Here is a 23,178-nt window from a genome sequence, read left to right as displayed (position 1 = left end):
GATAAAAATTTATTGAAGTCTTTAATGTGTGTGTTCATTATTGTGTAACATAAACTTATGACAATGCCTGTGGATCGTACGCATCTATAAATTTATTCGTATATCATTCATTCTCTTAAATTATTTTACACAAGTCCACACGTGCGGTAGACGTACTTATGCGCAAGATTATGACGGATGCATAATCTCTATCTATGTACATTTAATATATGTAATATACATATATTTTATATATCGTGTAAAGTATAAATATGTATATTACGTATATTACATAAGATATGTAATGTATGTAACGTACATATACTCTTGTAGGAAACATGTTGTTACTACCATGTTGCCTGTCTTCGTCACTTGACCCGCGTTCGTCCAAATGTTTTTATATGAAACATAAAGCAAACGCAACCGGTCAAACCACTAACTTTGTACTCTGCTTTCGCCATTCCCATAACTAAGACGTTATTTGGTATTGCAATGGTATTCGAAATAATAACAATGAGAAGAAACAAAATAAATTTTTTCATATTTATGTATATATCGCAGATTTTTTTATAAATTCAGCCTTTTTACAAAAAGCCTAAGCTTGGGTAAAACGACGGTCTACAAAGATTCGGCGTTTTATGGAAAAGCTAAGCTTTTAGAAGACTGATTTTACAAAAAGCTCGTTCATATTTTTTTGATAAAATTCTATGATTGGTCTACGCTCCCCTCTAATGTCATTCAAGGAATCATTAGCGGCGGGTGCGTTTTTCCAATCATCATCTAATACTATGAACGCGCCTGTAACTTCATCTCAGTTCTCGATGCACGGAAAATAACCGATTGAATATCTTCAATAACGATGGACAAATACAGTTTGGGCGTGATCATTTCGCAATCAGTATGATTGAACGAAGAAAATTAATCACTCTTAAACCTATGCGTTTTATGTACACTTGGATAAAGTTTATCGGCGCGCTAAGGAATCTCGCGCCACTTTAATAGGGAAGTACGGTTTTTTACACGAAGAAGACGTTCTCCTCTGTCAAAGCGTCCTTTATCCCTGTGGCGCTTAAGAATTCTCATATAAAACCGTCTCTTAGAATAATTCACCGAAGACACATCTTCTGATATTAAATATTACATTCGTCCTTGTATTCCGAACGCATTTGTTCCCACTTGAGACATGTCACTGGCGATGTCCCTTCACGTATCAGTGTCAGTCTGCCCACGACGGAGCGGTGGAACTCACGCCAGCTTCATGTATATGGTGCGTTCTCGCATCTTGCAATGCTTGAGTTCTTTGAGCGCTCGTTGCGCTTCGCTAGGTGACGAGAATGCCACTCGCGCGTCCCCGGTCGGCATGCCCCTCTCGTTGTAACGGCGAATTACATTTTCCCGTTTAACGTCAAAGTCACCGAAGAATTCGATAATCTCGTTGATATCCGCTTTGAACGGTACATTTTCCAACGATAGTACACAGCCAGGTTTACCGAACCCTTCGACATAGTCCATAGAAGGCGGGTGACGACCCAGCATATGTCGCGGCATGCCCATCAAACCGGGCGGGCAGCGGGGTCCGAAACCGGTATTGCCGAACCGCGGCATGTGGCCCAATGGACCGGCGGAGAAGCGTGGTGGTCTCTGATGCTGCTCCATCGGCGGGAAGTGTTGCTGTTGCGTCTGCTGCTGCGCCTCCATCATGCCGAGAGTCTCGAGCATCTTGGCGCGTGGTACTAGTTCAATAGTAGGTACGTTCTTGCCGAGCGGCAGACCGTTCTTAGCGATAGCGCGTTCCGCCTTCTCGGCCGAGTCGAACTCGCAGAAACACTCGCCGGCTGGTTTGCCCTGCTGATTGAGCATCATATGGATGCAGAGCGGCACGATGCCAATGTCTGAGAAGAAGTCGAAGATGTCGCGGTCGATTGTCTGGAACGGCAAACCGCGCATGAGAATACAATCCGTCTGGTTCATGCTCACTTGCTCGTGCTCGCGCTTCGCCTGCGCAAACTTCTCCTCGCTGATTGCGGTCGCGGTCACCTGCTTGCTGCCGATCTTCAGTGTCGTGTTCAACGACGACTTGGCATCCTCGAGTCGTGCGAATTGTACATAAGCCATGTACTGGATGGTGCCGGACTCCTTGGTATTGGTGATGAAGAGATCGTTGATTTTCCAGTCGTGGAACAGCTTAGCTATGTCCATTTCTTTGGTGAAGGACGGTAGTTCAGTCAAGAGAATACACATGGAATTTCTCACGTCGCCATCGTCCTCCTTGTCAGGCGAATAAGAGTTTACTGCCTTGTCAAAAATACTTTCGTCCAAGTGAAGTACCTCCACTTCGGAATTTCGTACATATCTCGTTTGACTTAGGGCTTGTTCCTTACCCTCGGCCTTACCAAACTTGATATACGCGATACCTACACGATTACCGTGATTATCATTGATTATCTTCATGCCGTCCTTTCTGATGTAGATACCCTGAAATGCGTGACGTAAATCCGTATACGTCGTGGTCAATGGCATGTTGCGTACCTCTACGCAATGACCGCCGCTGCTACCGCTGCTCTTGTTATCGGAGAATCTCGAGCTGCCGGACTTCCTGACGGACGTTTGACGATCGTTCTCGTAGTTTCCGAAATTGGAAGCGCCAGCCTGAAACGCATGCGGATTACGCCGACCCTCGAGCTCCTGCATTTTACTCAGGAAAGCATTATTCGGTCTGGTGCCACGATAGCTGCTGCTCGTGCCATATTCCTGATTATTGAATTGATTCGATCTGCCGGAGAATCGTCCGGTCTGGTCCAATCTGCTTTGCTCGTTCTGACTCCATGGCTCCTTGGAACGAGTTCCCAGACTAGTCAGACTAGGTAGACTCGCGGTGCCTAGATTCTGCGTCAACGGTGTTATGCCCACCGTGTGACCGAGCGCCTGCACATGCGGTTGCATAAGATTACCAACGCCGTTGAGACCGTTTATAGAGAATTGTCCCGACTGCAGCATCGGCTGCGGCCCTATCACGGAAGTGCCAAAGCCGGCAATGGCCGAACGCTGAGTCTCCGAGTCCTGGGACAGAGCGGCGACGCCGGCGCCTAAAATACCGGGTGCCAACAGGGCAGCCTGCATCTGCGTTTGAGGCGGAACCTCCCATATGCCGTTCTCGAGCGGCTTTTTCGACGCAGCCGCCGATGCTTTATCCTTGTGAAATTGGCCGACGCACACGACGTCGTTGTTGTCATCCTCGGTGTCCTTGCGACGATCGTTCGCGGAGCCCCTTTTCGAGTCGCGGTCGCGCGACCTCGTACGATCGCGTGACCTGGACCGATCCCGGCGACGTCGCCGATCTCGCCTGTCGCGTTCACGATCGCGCGACCTGCTGCGGTCACGGCGTCGTCGATCTCTGCCGCGATCCCGGTCACGACGGTCTCGGTCGCGGTCGCGATCACGCGATCGCGATCGGTCCCGCGATCTCGAACGGTCACGCCTGTCCTTCCGATCCTTGCTGATCTCGCTGTCGTTATCCTTATCCCTCCTGTCCGTTGGCGAACCGGGCTGCTGCTTACCAGGAACTACGGCCGGAGGCACCGCTACAGGCGCCGTTTGCATAATGCATTGCAAACTTAAGGTCTGCTGTCGAGCGGCCTCGATCACTTTTTGCATTTCAGCGCGCGAGCTCAACAGCAGCTTGATCTTCATCTCCTTGATCTTACCGCCATCGTGCATCATCGCCTGGCGGGCGTCTTCGTCGGTACTGCAATAGTGAAGCTTTTCGTGAGATTCCTAACGTCGCGATCTATTTTCTCGTAAATTCGTTAGGCAACTAAGCTTCGCATATTCTTTTTTAAAACATTGCAAATGCCATCAGTTTTTCTGTTAACGCTTTACAATTTATAGTTTTATCCGTAAGTGACAACTTGCCATGCTAATGAGTTTCATATGACGGATATTGATCTTGTCCTTGCGTAAGATAATTTTACGTTTACAAGTATATGAAGGATAATTATTATACTATTACTGTGTGAATAATAACAAGATCCAATAAAATAACCGGAAATTATTTTTCTATTTTATGCATTCGTATCAGCAACTTGTTACAACTTTCTACATAATAGTCTCTTAAATAATCCATGGTTAATTTATCGCTGAAGTAAAATTAATCACAAGTTAAGTGGCGAAGATCTTTTACTATTTTTTTTTTTTTTTTTAGAATCTGTAGGAAATTCTCATGTTAATCACAAGTTAAGTGGGGAATTTTTTTTTTTTTTTTTTTTTTTTTTTTTAGAATCTGTTAAATTGTTATCATGATCGTTGCAAATAAATAAGTTTTAGATATAAATGACTGTAAATGACGGAAAAAAGATGATCTACTAAGTTTTTAATCTACTAAAATTTATTTTATTTTATTTAAGGACAGAATCTTATTTATAACCGTAGATTTATGATTGTATATACAAATCGCGAGAAGAGAGTAATCCAATAATGATATAAAATCTTTAAGCCGCAGTGTTGAGCGAACGACGTAGAAAATAAGATGTAAACATATCCATTGCTTCGCTCCAGATCTCTCTTTTCAAAGCAACCGATTTGTACGACAGCACTTACCTAAATGCGATGAACGCATCTCCCAATTCGCCGCCGACAATATGGACCCCTCCCTCCGGGATGCTGAGACCTCTGAAAAATTGGCGTATGTCCAATGCGTTGGCGGACCACGCCAGATTTTGCAGTCTGATTATGACGCTCATTTTCGGCAGTACTCGTTCGATGCCTTATCTGCAACCGAGCCATGAGGCAACGAAATTATAAACGACGAAGATAATGAACATCTTCAATGTGATTATAATGAGCCGCAATGAGAACTAAATCATTCGCTAATTTTTTATTAGAATAATTGACAAATATCTTCAAGATATATATGCAATCATAGAAGACCTGAAAATAGAAATGCCTTTTTCAGATAGATATATCCTTCTACATTAAACGTTTTTTTTTTTTTATATATATCTTTTCGTGAAAAAAATTTTTTTTCAATTTTTTTGATATAGTGTACGTCATTATTTATAGTATATCAAATTATATCTTTTTATTATAATATATTAAATTCTATATTGCTTAAGAGCTAGAAATTTTAATATTTTACATATACGTATATATCACATAAGTTTATTATTTATATATTATGTATTTATTATATTAATGATATCATTTCTCTTGTGATTTTTCACTGCACGAGAATTTGTATTGATATTAATACTTCCACACATTATATGTATTTATTATATTAATTTATGCACGAATGTATGCTGCTTTATTTTTTTATTATTCCTTTTATTTCTTCTCAACTGCTCTTCTGTTTTTTTCTATCTTGGTCTTGCCTCATCATGACGGATCGAGCTTGATCTTTCTAGGCATCTCCTTCCTTTTAACTGTTTTTGTTTTATTTTTATTATTGCATGTTTTTGTTTATTTTTATTTTTGCATCAAAAGAGATACTTTGAAGTATAAATCTCTTTTTATCTAAAAATGATATAGAAAAGACTGTTCTTTTCTTCTTTTCCATAAAAGTAATCCTAACAAATCGAGATAAGCAAAGATAGTAGGCCCACTTTAATTTCATTGTAAAAAGTAAATAATTATGCATATTAGGAGCGACCTATTTAAATTTGCTTGTATGTCGCAAACGGAAATACGTGTTGCAGGATATTATTATTTGAGTAAGTCATGCTGTGAAGACGAACAAAATAAATGATTGAATATTCTAATATTCAGTCAATAGAGACATCTACGGTTTGCGTTTTCGTCTATACAACTCGTGTACGTTTTTTATTTTATAGCTAATCGATTATTTTTTATACAGGATTATACAGGTAATTGTAATTATATATATTTAAAAGAAAACTCAGAAAATTGAAATAAAAAGAATTTTAGATATTTATCTTCTTCCTCATCCTATTTTTTTCATAGCGTGTCTTAATCTTCGTGACAACTCTCTAACTGGTCGAATAAAAATAATCTCTGATTTTCGATCAAGTTTATGAGCGGGCATTTCACGCGCAGCATGTTCCTGTCACGTCTTGCGCAACGCTTTGCAAAGGCAAGTAAACTTTCTCTCTATAATGCTGATGAAAACGGATAAGATTGTACGAACAAGATAGTAGATAACGAAGCATCTCCTTAATCAAGTAACACACGTACGCCAACGACTCTCCTGGTATTTGAAATAATCCAAGTTGCTTCATTCATTTCTTTCGTGAATACATAAGCGGTGAGATATTATTATATTTTATTACAATCTTTTTATTATTTCATTTGCATTTAACGGTGTGTGTTGAACCGTTGCTGAAGGCCACGCAAGAATAGGCACGTGAATAGAAACGAGTAATCGGATTTATTAGCATAAAAGATGTTCGAATGATGTTTCCACGAAAAACATGCGCTTTACATGTTTAACCGTATGCATGAAATGGACGTTTAAGTGCTTGTTACGTCTTGACGATAAATCAATTTCAGAATCTCAATGAAAAGAAATTCTTTGTCTTAAATACATTACTTAATATTTAAATATTTTACTTCGCGACATTATAGATAAAGATATTTTTAAGAAAAATCGCTGATCAATTTTTATTTTGAATTTGATAAAAAAAGAGACGTATGAGACAAAAGTTATTATTTAAACTTGTCCATAAGATATGAAACATCTGTACTATTACTATCTGTTCTATTACTTACATTTATTCAATGTAAGAAATAACTCTGCAGATTTAGAAGGATAAGAAATTAGCAATACAAAATATATTCTAATCATTTCATACTGTAATAATTTCAGTCAGAGAGAGCATAGAATTTTTCATAGTTTTATATATATTATCTATTTTGTATTTTATTTTTAATATGTATATTATTTTAATAAATTATTTTCCGCATATAAAGAGATTTTAATTATATATTTTTTAGTAAATATTACAATAGTGCAACTGCATCGTCTTGCCGCGATACTCATAATTTTATATATCATTTTAAACAAAATTATTGATATAAATAATGAAAATATGAAAAAAATAGCGAAAAAAATATAAATAAAAAAGATATAAATGCGAAGCTGTTCCCGTTTTCTTGGCGAATTGTACAAATCGTGTTGCTGTCTTTTTTCACATCGACGACGGCATTGAATTTGATACGGCGAACGTCCTTGTTAAGCTGCTTGCATCAACTTTGTATGAAGTACCGGCTGTTAACTGCAGTACTATTAATCATTCGGATGGTGCACGCGTATATTCTCACATTTGCGCAACTAACTATAATCGCATGGCTTAATTTGCAGCTTTATTAATTTCAGGAGATTAATTTCAGTCGCGCAAATAATTAATTATTATTATTTTATCCAGAATTATTACTGACGCTGACATTTAGCATTGCATTGCAGAAGTTGTAAAACATAGATTTCATTGTTTTTAATTCCTATAATAAATTGACCACGCTATAAAGTAATGTCAAAAACATTAAGAATATTTTTTTTTCGTGTCTATTTATAATGATGATGATTTAAAGAGTTGTTTTTCTCTGGCTTATGTAGTTGCTATCAGAGAGTCATAACTATCGTAAGAGTAAAGCGCAGACCCATCACAACCCTGTTTTTTTTTCTCATGTGGGAAAAAGGTGGGAAAAATTTTACTGTTTGACTTGATGATTGTGTGTAATTATTACATTAGTGATAATTATACGCTAATCATTAAATTAGCCAAGAGTTTGTTTTGATATATTTATTTGGAAAAGTATTGTGGTTTAAATGTATTTGATATTATTTAAAACGTGTGTTCAATTTATTGTCAGAATTATTAAAAACATAAATTTAACGCTCAGTATAAATAAATTGTAAATGTAAAATTGGTTTACAATTTGAGTTTATTTAGTATTGTTTAATTTGTCAGCATAAAAAATAAATTTTAAATAACTAACTATAATTTCCTAAAAATTAACTGTATAATATTAATTGTAAAATACAGATTTAAAAAGTCTTAAATGTATTTTATTAATAAAAATAAAGAGGGGGTGAGGGAGAAGAGGAGGGGGAGGGAGAGAGAGAGAGAGAGGGAGAGAGGCAGGCAGGCAGGCAGACGGACAGGCAGACAGACAGACAGACAGAGACAGAGACAAAAGGAAAAAAGAAGGAATAAAATATTAAGTAATAATATTGTTAAATATTATTAAATATATTATTAAATATTATTAATAAATATAATTATACTTAATTAATAAATATAATTAAATATTAACTTATGCGTATACTTGGCGCCTCTTTTTCACCTTTCTTCCGTTTTTTTTTCACGTTTTTTTTAGGGTTACAGACTGACCTGACAGGGAAATGATAGAGATACGGCTGATTATGATGCAGCACCCGGCGGTGATAATAATGCGATGCCTGTGTGGTAGTACAGAACACTACTACAGGCGCGCAATCTCCTCGGATGCACGACGAAAAAGCCTAATCTGCGATTGTCGATTATGGATGGTACGGAAATGTCGTGACCTCCCTTGAATGTTGCTCGTCAATGACAAAGAATCGACTGAAATTGTTGCCGCGACGCTTTACATATTGCCGCGACGCTTTACATATTATGTTATGTGTGAACACAAACGCAAATTCGAAAACGCTTCCCCACTTTTTCGCAGGGAGGGCGCATTAATTGGAGGGAATTAAGAGTTCATTATTCCACGCGAATACACCTGTGTGTTATAACATATTAGCCAAGATCGTAAATGCACTCATAAAAGATATTGATTTTATTATTATTCGTGATTTAATTATGCGTTAAATTCCCAATATAATTAGTAAAATGCTAGAAATATGCCAGTAAAAATTATGACTTTGCAGCAGATTCCGCTCTGCTGCGTCCACATTAAACTTAATCAAATTTAATTAAATTTCTAGTAGTACGGCTTGCCGATATAATATAACAGAAAAAATGGAACAAAAATCGAGTATTATTTGCTATTACGTCATGATAACAGATATGTAACAAACATCGAGCGAAGTCTGTCGTCTCAGATACTGATGGCAGAAATGCGGCAAAAATCAAGCATGGCCTGCCGTTACAACGTGACGGCAGAAACGCAGCAGAAGTCGCGCATAGCCTGCTGTCACAATGTGACGACGAAAACACAGTAAAGACAAAGTACGCTTGCAAAACACAATTACTAAATAGATGCAATAAAAACTGAATATTATAAATAATATAAATATTATGTTACATGTAATATAAATGTATATAAATGTTTACGATAAATCGTCAGTTACTTTAGTAACTTTTTCCAGTCATCACGCGATGCGGTAGCGTCGCGACGCCAAGTACATAAAAAAACGCAAAAGAGCGAAAACGGCTATCCCCGCGACCCGCGACTACATTCACGGCAATCGTCGAGGCGCTACCAAGAAGCTTATCCGGAATTTTCTGTCAAACGTGCTTTCAATTAAAATATCTCAGAAAATAAAGTTCTTAATCAAAAATCTAATGGCACTTTTTTTATACAATGTGGATGCAAGCATCGCGACCAGTTTGAATAAGATTGGTGCCGAGGGGCTATGCACTAGTGAGTGCGATGAACAAGTGATTTCAGATTGAAGTCGATTTCAAATGATTTTATCGATTTCATGAATACTTCAAGCGATTGGAAAAATGTGAGTTAATGTGATTTCATACGATCCGATCAGTAATTTCTGAAATCATTTCTGATTCTACATGATTTCATACTGATTTCAAAAGTTCAGAGATTTCATTCTGATTTCAATGTATTTCAATGATATTTTCGTGACTCCGATTTCAAAAGATTTTTTTCTGATTTTAACCGATTTCTCGTGATTTCGATTTTATACCGGAGTGCTTCAATGATTTCCTGAATGAATAGCCCCTCGATTGGTGCAATCAATCCTGAGGTATATAGGGTGTCTGATAATAATCGCCCCACCCGTAATGCGCAGATAGAGCAAGTTAAACCGAATAGAAAAGTCCTCTACCGTTTTGCAACTTTTACAATAATTATTGAGAAATTAATTAAAAAAGATCGGCCAATGCGCGCGAATATTAGCGCGCGGTGCGAGAAAGGACAGCCCACGCGGCATCGCGGTTGGATCGCGCTACGAATAATATTTCCTATTTTTTATACGAGAATTCAGTGCTCCGCGACGCTCGTATGTAAACATTGCTATCCGCTCCTCTCGTCTCTCCTTTGCTTCGGGGCGCGAACCAATTGTGATGCAGCGTGAACCGTCTTTTCTAGCAGCGCGCTAATACTCGCGCGCATTGGCCAATCTTTTTTAATTAATTTCTCAATAATTATTGCGAAAATCACAAAACGGTAGAGGACTTTTCTACTCGGTTTAACCCGCTCTACCTGCACATTACGGGTGGGGCGATTATTATCAGACACTCTGTATAATAATAGTATACCAGAATGGACATTTTAATTCTTGAACTTTCAGACTCACGTATGTATGCTCGTACGCACACATGCAAAGCGATTTTGTCCCTCAGGCGGCGTTCATATTGCTCATGTACGATTATTCGCTTGATGCAAAATTAAGGCTTTAAGGGAGAAAATCATATGTGGATGTATGTGCAACGTACAAGATATACGTATAAGATAATGATGTCAAGGTTATAAGAGTATATATCGCGGATAAGATAATGTTAATAATGTTTAATATCGTTTTTTATTTATTAATTAGCTAAAAAAAATTATGTCATAACAAAAAAATTTGTTAATATTATTAATTAATTTATATTTATTGTATAATTATTTATTAATAAATGAATAATTATATTTATAATTAATTAATAATTAATAAAAATTATAATACAATTAATAAATTAATAAATAATTGATGAGTATAATGATGATGATGATGATGATGATCATATTTAAATTATATTTAGATTTTATAATTGTTTAAATAATTATTTACTATAATAAAAAGCGCGCGCCAGTATTGTTCTAGTAATATAAAAGTATTAAAGGAGAACATCCTTTCATGAGCATTACAGCTGATTCATGGACAAAACACGACTGTGAATGTTTTTAATTATTTTACACGTGTACGCGTACGTGTCAATTATTATTTTTAATATGCTTTGTAGCCAAAAAAAGAATTTAGACTGATAATATTATTTAATATATGAAAAGAGTAATATGAATTATCAAATCAATCACTAAAAACATAATCATCGAATCAATTGCTCTATTGATTTCTAGCACATGTAATATCTCAAAAATATTCACTCAATCATTGTAGTCTACAGTTACACATACAAATATCTCAAAATTGAAATCTAAAAATTTAGATTTTTTTCTCAATAAATAAATAAAGATTCGAAGGTTCAAAGAGTAATGACAATCTATTATGGACAGAAAAACAAATTCATTCAAGTCTCGCTGTCGAATAAATCAAGATAGAGCAAACAAGCTAGCGTTAAATATACACAAGTTTTATATCCAGGCGTTCATAGACTTGAAAAGTCTAGAAAACATCTGAAAAACCTACACGTGAGCTCGATGGATTTATTATTACAGCAAATTCCGAAGGCGCCGAAGGTTTGGCACAGGAGTGCTCCAAGGCAAACACCCACGCACGTTGCCGCCGTGCATCAACAATTGTATCATTGAGTTTAGTTTATTCTTTCTTTATCGATCGTAAATTCTTCAGACATGCATGCAAAAACTGAAGCCCCAGAAAGGAAAATCGATGTGTAATCGATCTAAGAGAATTTCCATATCAAATAAGTATAAATATCAATCTTCTTAGTTGAATAAAAAATCGCGATTTATAAGTGTAAGAATAAAATAATTTTTATTTTTGGTTGAAATTCAGTATTGTTTTTGAAATAAAAGCTTATCCAATTTTTAAAATAAATTAAATAAGGAAACTCTAATTTTACATATGAATAAACTTATATATGTCATTCTGAGTAAAAATCTGGTCTTCAAACGTTTTAAATGTTAAATTAAATGAGGAAATAATTTTTTCTTCTAATAAAATTAACACACCAATCTTTGAACAAGTCTTTACTTCCAAAGTATTGTAAATGATCAAATGACGAGTAAATAAGTTCGATCTCTAAATATTCTGAATGAACTAAGAGTTCGATCACGAGGTATTCCAAGTCGTAGATTAGCTGAGAAGGAAATAATGTGCATTTATGAATACACATTTATTCAAGGTAGATATCGATTTTTCAGCGAAATGCAGTTCGTTCTAAACGTTTTGAATTACAAGTTTAATGAAAGGAAAAAGAAAAATAATAATTTTCATTCGTGAATAATGGTATCTATATACGATCGAAACAAAGTTCGATCTCTAACTAATCCAAGTGAGAAGAAAATAAACTTTTCTTTTGCAGAGAAAGCATTTGGTGCAACTTTTCATCGAGTTCCACTCTGTTGCATATTACTCGGAAATCGTCGTATTTCGGTGTATATATAGTTACGGTAGTCGCCCCGTAACCGGTTATTTTCACGCCATGGAAGTAGCAATCGGCCGATCCCTGATTATCGCTATTTACGACTAACATATTACTCGTTCCACCGTTGCGACACTGTAATTACCAGCCACGACTGCGTCATTAGGAAACAACATCGTTTATCATATCTGTTCTCCTAAAACGAAAGATTCGATACGACAAGACGGAACTGCGAGAAAAAGAAAAAATAAATACGTTTCACGCGCTTTAGAGATAATTTCAAAACGAACGATCGAAAAACATCGTACCATGATAAATAATTGGAACGTCAATTAACTCACTCCTACAAGTTTTCACACAGGCTGATCCCCGTGTGCGCATACACGGAGATCTTATTTGCGGAATAGAATTCGGATTTCGCAAGGAAAAAATATTGTCGTCGATCTCTCTCGACTAATGGGCAGGTCGCCTGCTGTGCTGTTTTATGGGACAATGCGAAGTGCCAGACACACGTGTCCGTTTCTGTCGACGAGCACGATGACGCCGCACGACGCGCGTTCCTCGTCTCTTCGGCTTCCATCTGCCATGAACTGCTGAATCCTTTCGTTGAGATCGAGCCGATAAAAAAAAAAAACCTCGACGATCGTGTTGCGCTTATTCGAAATGATCTCGTGAGCTTCTCACGGAAACGACGAATTCGGTTACGTTGAACGCTTCTTCCGCAAGTATCCTATCGTTGATAGCGCGGCACAGCTTCTTCACAGGAATTTTAGAGGAGTGTACTTTCGAAGTACTTGAGAGTGCTTGCGACGAAAATGAGAAACCAAGTCGTCAAGTGTTTTAGCAAATTCTTCGGAGTCGGTCGACACACCGAGGATGAATGTATTACACGATCACGATGCTTCATCGTCTAGTAAGATATTCCTTAAGTAGATTTTTAATTAAACCATGTAAGCGGAGATAGCGAGGAGCGATGCAAAACTGGAATCCAAATATTATGCATTCGAAATCCCAGCAACATTGATGCCATGTGTGGATAAATAGTTGTTTCATTGTGTCGGTGTCGCATTATGTTGGAAAATTTCTATCTATAACGCTAGGAAGTACATCTTCTCTAATTAGCATGATAATCTTGTCATAATATTCTTCCAGCAAAGTTTAAATGAATGATATCAGAGATGGCAAAACGAAGCTGGAATTCGAATATTGTTTATTCGAAATTCATGTCGATGCGATAAATAACACAGTTCGGTGTCGTAACGATTCAGCTAATAGTTTATATGTATTCCCCTTAAAAGTTTAAATAATATACCTAAATAATGATACATATAGTAAAGTTGCATAAAGCTGGAATTCAGATACGTGTGAATGAACAATTGATTCATTTCAATCAATACATCTAACCCAATATCTAACGCTAAAAAAATATGTGATAAATCGTGTGATAATTAATTTAACATCAATAATAATATAATCGCAAATCTGGATTATGATTAGCTTTGTTGCGTTTATATATACCTGCGTATTATTACAAAAACACGCAGTAAATTACCTTTATTATATTATTGTATAAAATATAATTAAGATTTTTCTTTTTTTATATCTTTTTTAATCTCGCGTTTAGCAAGATGTCAAGCGTAAGATTGCAAAAAGAGCGCTTTATAACAATTCGCGTGTCTGAAATTGTGCTTTATATGGACAAATATTATTCTCCCAGAACAGAATATTTATTCAACACAGTAGAATTCGATTAACATCTCGTGATGTTGTCAGGCAGTTTCGCGATATGTAGAAAATTTGCAGATAGAGAGAGTTGTGTACGGATACGAGCTGCCGCGACTCACGTTCAGTTCGAACACCCCATAAAGGGATCACGTAAAGCGTAGGCGAAACATCGCACTACTACGTCGTATCGGCCAATGAAATATAACAATTGCAGCCGCCGTTTTCCGTCCAAACAATCTGAACTTGGAGTATCAACGCCGTCCCTCACCAGTGATTACTCCTAATCATTTAGATATAAAGATTTCTTTGGATTTCCCCTCGTCGACAGGCCAGGATCATAATTATACTGCTTGTTAGTCACGCAATTAAATTCCATTACGGAGAGAGATTATTGCACGGTGAAAGAAAAATGCCACTCGGTTGGCACTAGCCACAAAAAAAATAAAAAGAAAACGTAGATATTTTTTTTATTTTTCGGCTGTGATACGTGTCTGTGCCTGAGGTGCGTGTGAGTGAAAGAGACCAAAAAAATTGGTCTATGTGTCGTCCACCTGAAATGCATTATGCACAGTAAAAAAGCGTTCGCAACGATGGAAGCAAGTCGATAAATCGTAGCTGCACTAATACATTTTAGTTATGTGTTGTTGCGCTTCCTCGCCGCATTGCAGGTACATATATATATGTACATATATTGTAATCGATCTATAATAAAATATTGCACAGAAATAAAAGCGTTACCGTATGTACGATAGTTAAGAGCATCCACAAAGATCTGTGCAATGAAACGTGTCTTTCACGAGAAAGGATCATTTCATCGTTTACGAGTAAATTGATTCCTATTTCAATCCTTCCATTTGGAAATATTAATAATATCGATTATGATAATAGTGATTATTCACTTTAATTTGATAATAATAATTCCACTTGTCCTTATCTCTCTCTCTCTCTCTTTTATATACGCACAAAATATTATCGAGATAGAAACATATAGAAAAATGCTGTAGACTGAAAATTTTGTCGCATGTTTCCACACATACAGTGTGCCTAAGATAACTTTCTACAAGAACTTTTTCTAGCGCGAAAGTTTACTTAGTTTAAACTTTTTTATTGGATCACGAATATAGATATTATTAATTGATTTCTTTTTTTCGCATTTCAAGGTTTTGTAATATTTATAATAATATTATATTATCAATATTACATAATTATAATAATTATATAATATTTATAATTTTTGATATTTCTAATATTTCTCGCTTATTTTTTATTTCACGCGCATGTTTGTTAAATAAGTCTTAGCGCTTTGCGTCCCAATGGAATATACAAAGAGACTATTAACATCAAGGACGATTCGACGATTAATCTAACGCACCGTGCAATCTTGATTCCGAGCTCCAAAAATCATGTTGCAAAACTGCATTTCGCCGCAAGTAAGAATAAATTAAATATATTCCACTTGGGAGCTACACCTTTCCAGATTTTAAAATAAAACTTCTCTCTGCCTCTATCTTAAATTTCAAGATTTTCATTGAAAAAATAGTAAGTGATAGGACTAGTTTAGTGATGGACTTTTGATAAAACTGTAGAATCCATATTTTCTTAGCAAAGAAAATTGATGGAAAAATATTATTTACTTTTATCGTGCTTAATTTAATATTAATCTAAAATTTTGTTTAAATATTCTACAGTTTTTATAATTCAAAATGCTCGGCATCTGCTATTTTGATATAAAATTAATTTCTTTTGAGAAAAAGAAAGGAACTATACATTAATTATCATTGCATAGAGCAATGACAGATCAAATTAAAACTTACCTTTCTTTTTTTTTTATCAATTAAAAAAGTTATTTAATAATTTCTTTAAAATATAATAAAGTTAAAACTGTTGTGTATATAAAATATAACAAATATCCAAGTGAAAATAGCTCATTACTATTTACATAAATATGATTCATTAAAGATAGCATATATAAAAGCATAAAAAAGATACAAATTAGCACAATAAAACTTATTACAAATATATATTAGTCAATTTTTTTAAGGTTAATCTCAATCTGGAATAAAGGATACCTTTAACAGGTTTTTTCTCATATTTCCCTTAGGAAGTAACATTATATAATTTAATGAGAAATTATATATGATTTTATTCACAGTAGAAAAAGCTACATTGTCCTGCCTAACTTTTTTTATTTAATTTAAGTAAAGTCAAACAGAACCAGAGATAAAGTCCGTGCGGTTCATATCTTATGGAGGACGCATGAAGAGATGTTTTATAATGCAAATCTATTTCGTTTGCATCAATGTTTTTATAAATTTCTTTATTTTTCTAAATTCGGGTTTATAAACTACTTACCGTTAAATATAAGATTCTGAATATATATCATAGAAAAATCATAATATAGAGAAAATATGAATATATAAAGATACATAAATAAAGATTCTTCACAAAACGCTCAGAAACACGACAGACAATTAAATTTGTCTGTATAATAGAATCACAATAATTTTTCCTCCAAAATTATGAACTAATTTTATTACGTGATTTATAGAGCATTACCTTTTAGATCTTAGACACTTCAGAAACTTCTTTCTTCTTTACTCTGTTCTCTCTCTCTCTCTCTCTCTCTCTTACTTTCTCTTTCTCTCTCTCTCTCTCTCTCTCTCAGCTAAAATGTACGACGAGAGTTAAGAGGCGATTGAGAACAAAGATGACCGAGCAGTGAACCAAGGAGGACACTTCATCAGTGATGGAGAACAATGAAATGTGGGAGCAGAAAAGTTAGCTGCACACCATTGTATAAAATCCCTTGAGCAGGCCGAATCTGTTCTTGACATTTAACACACACTGTCTAAGACCCTGCAACATACATCAAGTTCCCTCTCACTGTACCTAAATAATTTTCCACCGATTACAAATTGCATCCATATTCAACTTCTTATCCTCGACAGTTATTATCTGCCAAATTACAAGTTTGAATATATACTTTACGCAAATATCTCCCACACAATGACAGTATTTGCTTTTAGTTGCAGATAATGCTCTGACAAACTTGCAGATTTTTATCTAATAACAAACTGATAAAAACCTTTACGATTATTTGTCTCAGGTTTTAGTTTTCAAAATTAACATACATATCCAAATTAAATTGTCTTTGATATTTTGCACAAGTTTTCTCTTACATCTGTTTATTTTCAAGTATAATTTATTAAAGTTTTGCGATTTTCAATATTATCTCTGTAATTAAGTGTTGTATGTACTCATCAAAATACCTGCGACTGAAAGGAAATGCAGTAGTTGTGAAACAATGACATTAAATCATATTTCTTTTGGAAAAGATTTTTAATTAATTATAAGCGAAGCCTTCTCTCTATCATATTCTACAAGTACGTATTACGATTAAGATTACACAGACAACTCCAAAAAGTAAATATTATTTATATATTTCATATATAATAACTCCAAAATGTGTAAATATATATATACATATTTAAGAACGGAAAGAGAGTTAAACAGAAATTTATTAATATTAAGCGCCAACACATGACCAGAATCTGAATGAAGACCCTGCGTGCTTGAGCGAGAGGTAAAGATAACTTTCACAACATAAATACTTATCTATCTTTAAAATAGTATTACATTTTATCTTTCCTTTCTCTCAATTTTTTCCAATTATTTTCTTTACTATTGAAAATAGGTTATATTCGAGCCTTTGTCGATCCGTCGATTTTTTAAATCGTATCCTAGTGCATCGATGCCAGAAATCGATAAAAATTCAGAAATTATTACCTCAGTTGAATTCTTACACATACTTTCGTAACTTTTCAGGCTTATTTTTTAATACCGTCTGCATCGAACTCGGGAAAGGCTCGAAATTTTTTAAGACTCTCCACGTGGTCTCTATAAATACACTGCACCATTTTTCACGCACTTTGTAAGGAAGAATGGAGCAATTAATGCCCGAAATATCTCTCCATATTACACGGTTGATTTTATTCCATGCTCTTACCTCTCGCTCAACGTGTATGCGTGTGTGTAAACATTGTAAATGTGCGCGAGTAATAAAATTAAGCAACGATAAACAAATATAACACGTGCGAAATTTCCCGATTTCAATAAAAATTCGCGATGGGCTCGGTCTTTATTTACGGAAATTAATATATATTAATAATAATTTAATGCGTCACACTGTGAATGTCGAATGTCCCGTAACGGAAAAGTGAAATCGCAAAATTTCGAGGATTCTAATACGAACATGTGCACAGAACTTTTTTTTTTTTTTTTTTGAAAAACACGCGATAACTTCGACGTCTGTTTTGCGTCGCGTTACCCAATAATCCGCCATTGTCGATGACGCGGGTTTCGGGCGAGATTATCGGGCAAGGATGAAATAATCGGCGCACACGCCGGGATATTCTATTCGACTCACCGAGATGGTTACGCGGAAGTGAAGCGGGTTTCATGAAGGAGGACGCCGGCTACAAATGACGAAAACAATTTTGTGGACGCGACGAATTGCGAACGAATCCCGCGCTTCGATGAATCCGTGGACCGTGGAAGAAGAGTGCGTCGTAATGGCTGTTCGCGCCGTGCGCTTGGTCGTGCGAGCCCCGTGACGTAAGCGGAGCGAGCCGAACGTAGCCGAACGGTTGTTCGGGCGCGATCGGCGCGTGTCGGTGACGTCACGCGTGCGCTCGGCGATCAGCCGGGCCCGCCCGAACTGTCACGAGCGCCTCGGTGTTGTTTCTATGGTTGCGTTATCGTACACATCTCCGTGCGTTCTGCGTCGATCGACGAAGAGGTTAGGTCAGTTTCTCCGGCGGTATCGCTCGAACGTTGTGCTTTCCGTAAGTTAAAAAGGTTAGGTTTGTTCCTTTTAGCTGAACTTTTTTTTTTTATTTCTCGCTTTTCCTTTCTCTCTCTCGTACATTTAAATATATAGCTATATCATTCTATCCGTTCTAATTCAGCCGAAAGGAACAAACTCCATTGGTTAACGCACCGGCGATACTCGCGTCCATTGTTGTGGGTGATCATTTGGAGTTTTGGAGCGGCATAGAACGAAAATGGCGATGGCGACGAATCAAGTCAAGGGCAGCGGATGGCCACGACGAGCGAGCAACAGTTCGTTCGAGGGGAAAGTCGTGCAGAATCAATCGGTCACCATAAACAGGACTGTAAATTTGTAAGTGGCCACATAATACACGACGTTACCTTACACGATATTTTTAGAATTGATATGTCTAAACTGCCTCTTTCCTCTGTAGGACCGGTCAATAGAACGCGATTATAAGCCATTTATAACGCTAATTAAAATTATGCTCTCTTTTAAAACCATTTCGTTGTATTTTGCGCAATGAATAATCGCGAAGCGGCTATTTGTTTTTTTTTTTTTTTTTAAATCGAGATCCCAAGATTTTCAGCAATTCGTGTCCAATATTTTTATATGCGAGTCTATGCATTTTATTTATTACTGTATAAATGTATTATGAATTAATAAAGAGAGAGAATGTTGAGGGACTTGCGAGATTTACATAAATAATTGTATTATATATACAATTTGTTTAAAATTCTCAAATTTTGAGGTTCATAGTACATGTGTCTTACTCGCAAAAGCTATTATTTGAAATGTATCAATATCTGATTCATACTCAACATCAAGTTTTATTTCTTTTTACAATGTTTGTAAACTAAATCTACTTGTGCAACTATTGTCCTTGATCTATCTCTTGCATCCATAATATGAATTGATTATTGGTTCTTAATATGCGTGCGATAATAAAAGAAATTTCTATTGTGTCTACTTTTGGTTTCGATTGTTAAAACGCAGAATATTTTAAGATCTTGTGCACTATAAATTGAATGAAGTTGTGACAAAACTCTTTTCTAAGTTTGTATTTACAATTAGTGATGCCCACACAACGCTAGGAAAATCCCATATATACTTTCCCCATTATTTCACTCTTGCATTCTATACTTTATGTAAAATATGATATATCTATATGTATTATATGTATATGTGTATGTACTACCTTGTGTGAGGTAGTTTATATCTATATATGTATATATCTAGATTTATTTTATATTTTAAGATAGTACGTATAATGTATATATTGTGATTATTTTGGCTAATTTGTTATAAGAGGGTAATGAGAGAAGAAGTTACTTAAACACAATTGTATATGAGATTTATGTAACATTATAAATGACACATCATCTAAATGATCATTTGTGTTAAGTGATTATATGTGCATCTATAATGCTACAATTGCAATGGTTTAAGTCATATTAACAAAAAAAAATTGTTATGGAATATATATTTACAAATATATATATCAATGTATTTCAGTAACATGCAGAGAAAGTTTTGCATACATTTTTATTAAATATTAATAGCTAATCTTTGATTTAGTCTCTTTCTATCATCATAAAAACTTTCATTTTATTATCTTTTTTAAACCTCACATGCAATATATCATTACAATCATCACATAACAAAAATATTCTATAAATTTTATATATTAGGTACGTTTAACTGAACACACACACATACACATAGACTCAAAATTTTATGGAACAATAACTTTAGTTCACGTTTTTCAGTTGAACGTACCATATATATATATAAGGAGAAATTTGAAAAAATAATTAATAAATTATATAGAAACAGATAATTTCACAAAATAATTACAAGACAAGTAAAAGTGAAAAAAACTTTAGAAATCTAAGAATATAACAGAGTATCAATTAATATTCATCAATTATTGATTATTATTTAAAAAATACTTGTGGAAATGTGGTTGTAATGATACAAGAAGTTATATTTGTTGTATAATTAATTTGATTGTACCAAATGTAAAAGTGAACCCGAATTTTAAGTACATCAATGTGTAAAAATGTTTTATATATGCGTATGTAAAGATTTAACATAAAGCGAAAATTTTATGACGAATAAACTGCTATTATATTCATATGAAATGTAAATATTATACATGTATATTATACATTGCAATATTAGTATTTCGCTCTATGTTTTATAATTATGTTTAAATTGTAGCATAAGTCAGGGAATCGGAAATTATTATTAAATATGTAAAGGAAAAAGTAAAGTAAAAATTAAAAATTTATTTGTATTAAAATTCTGAGTTAAGAATATTTTATTACAAAATTTTGCATATCTGAGATGCAAAGTATGTTTATTAACAAAAATATATTTGAAATCAAAATTAGAAAAAACAAGCATTAATTAAATCAATTAAATATTCTATTTGATAATAATAAAGGCTCTTTTTGATAATTCAAGTGACTTTTTCTATAACTTAAATGTCTATATTCTATATCTGTTGCTTACAATTACAAAATAGTATAAATATTATTTACATTAAAATATGAAAATTAATACTGAAAGTAGAAAGAAAACTTATTTAAATTGTTACATTGTACTTATATAGTTTTGATAAATAATTGAATATTGTAATACCGCATCAAGTTGTATTTGAAGAAACTGGGTAATTACCGATGGATTAAGTTAAACATACAAGAGCCTAACAAAAAAATACAACTCATTTATCATAGATATCCTTTGACAAACTATACATTTGGAACAAAAGAGCCACTCTTCGAGAAAGATCCGTCAGTACCAGCGAGATTTCAGCGTATGAGAGATGAATTCGACAAAATCGGCATGCGGAGAAGCGTAGAAGGCGTCTTACTGGTACATGAGCATGGATTGCCACACGTTCTCCTTCTGCAACTTGGCACAACATTCTTCAAATTGTAAGTTACAAGAATATTGCATAAAATTATATAATGCATGGCAATTAAATTGCACAAATGTGGAAGCATACATTTTGAAACAAATAAAGTAAAACTAAAATATTTTTTAACATACATAAAAAGAAAATATATATACTTTTATATTTATTTAATTTTTCTATTTATTCCCTGTCAAAATATATATTTACATAAATATTCACAACTTAGTGAATTTAAAATGTATGTCTTTTCTTGTTGTTCCAGGCCTGGCGGAGAACTCAATGCAGGAGAAGATGAGGTAGAGGGCCTAAAACGGCTCCTTACAGAGGTAACAGTTAGCACGACGCCTTACGCTGCCTTACAGGCTGGCTAGGAGTGGCACTTTTATATCGTTAGATTGTAACAATGTCTTTATAAATATCATCATTATTGTATAAATCTTGCAACCGTTTGTAGAACTTATGTAACCGGGCCTGTAGCTCCATATGCGGTCTTGTTCTTTTATTCTTATAATATTTTGTACTTTTAGCGTGCTGCATGCCCGGACACTTTAATGTTGATAATTCATGAAAAGATCGCTCGTTATTTATTGTATCTGGTTGGCTAAGAACATTGTTCTTATTCTCATTGTGTATGTGTTAGCACAGAGAAACAGAGAAGAGACAAAAATAGAAGAATGTAAAATAGTGACAAGAAGACTGTATATACAAGTGACGCAAATGTTTTTCTTAAAATTTGTAAGCTATAAGAAAATTGATCATATATCAAAGAATTCAGAATCTCATTGCGAGAAAAAATCGGCACAATATGTAAAAGGATTTATTACAGATTTATTCGCAATTGTCAAATTGTAAGACAATAAACTTGAGATTTGTAATCTCTGCCATAGTCTTGACCAAAACTACTAGTATATGAGCAACAATTGTTTCGTTTAATTAAGTATTCATATATAAATACCATAGGTGAAAAGAAATGTACGTGTATTTTTGAGAAATACCAATATCAACTTTTGATTTCAAAATAAATTTATTACATATTAGTCGTCGATAAACTTGAAGATTGTTAGAATCGATACTATTAAGTGTACTCGCCGTAAATGTCTCGAAATGTAATAAAATGTATGCAACCATGTTCTTAGTGGACTGACCGAAGAAGAATGTATTTTATCTCATAGTTTATTCGAAATTCAGTAAAGCACAGTATCAGACGAAAAATGGGATTGATTTCTAGACTTTTGGACGGCAGGATGGAGTGAAGCAGGAATGGGTTATAGAAG

The 23,178-nt window shown here is 34.8% G+C and overlaps 2 protein-coding genes across 3 annotated transcripts in view; one reads left to right on the top strand and one right to left on the bottom strand.

Annotated features, from left to right (window-relative positions):
- On the bottom strand, window positions 1-18,743 carry LOC115233065. Its single transcript, XM_029803270.1, has 4 exons — window positions 18,577-18,743; window positions 16,707-17,006; window positions 4,576-4,746; window positions 1-3,724 (listed from the first exon to the last, which is right to left on the bottom strand). Exons 3-4 carry the CDS (start codon window positions 4,716-4,718, stop codon window positions 1,225-1,227), a joined length of 2,643 nt encoding a protein of 880 aa, XP_029659130.1. The 5' UTR covers window positions 4,719-4,746; window positions 16,707-17,006; window positions 18,577-18,743; the 3' UTR covers window positions 1-1,224.
- A 123-nt stretch (window positions 18,744-18,866) lies between these two features.
- LOC115233066 (cleavage and polyadenylation specificity factor subunit 5) overlaps window positions 18,867-23,178 on the top strand; it is a 5,122-nt gene continuing 810 nt past the window's right edge. The window contains exons 1-5 of one of the 2 annotated variants that reach the window (XM_029803273.1): window positions 18,867-18,994; window positions 19,118-19,332; window positions 21,723-21,923; window positions 22,167-22,230; window positions 23,133-23,168. In XM_029803273.1, coding sequence (XP_029659133.1) covers window positions 19,214-19,332; window positions 21,723-21,923; window positions 22,167-22,230; window positions 23,133-23,168 — 420 coding nt within the window. In that variant the 5' untranslated portion in view covers window positions 18,867-18,994; window positions 19,118-19,213. Of the gene's footprint in view, window positions 19,008-19,117; window positions 19,333-21,722; window positions 21,924-22,166; window positions 22,231-23,132; window positions 23,169-23,178 lie in introns of both variants that reach the window. The other variant, XM_029803271.1, reaches the window with a different exon arrangement.

The sequence above is a fragment of the Formica exsecta genome, unplaced genomic scaffold (genome assembly GCF_003651465.1).
Source record: "Formica exsecta isolate Colony F162 unplaced genomic scaffold, ASM365146v1 scaffold16, whole genome shotgun sequence".
NCBI classification, from domain to species: domain Eukaryota; kingdom Metazoa; phylum Arthropoda; class Insecta; order Hymenoptera; family Formicidae; genus Formica; species Formica exsecta.
The sequence above is the reverse complement of the archived record's forward strand: the minus strand, read 5'-3'. Positions and strand labels throughout refer to the sequence as shown.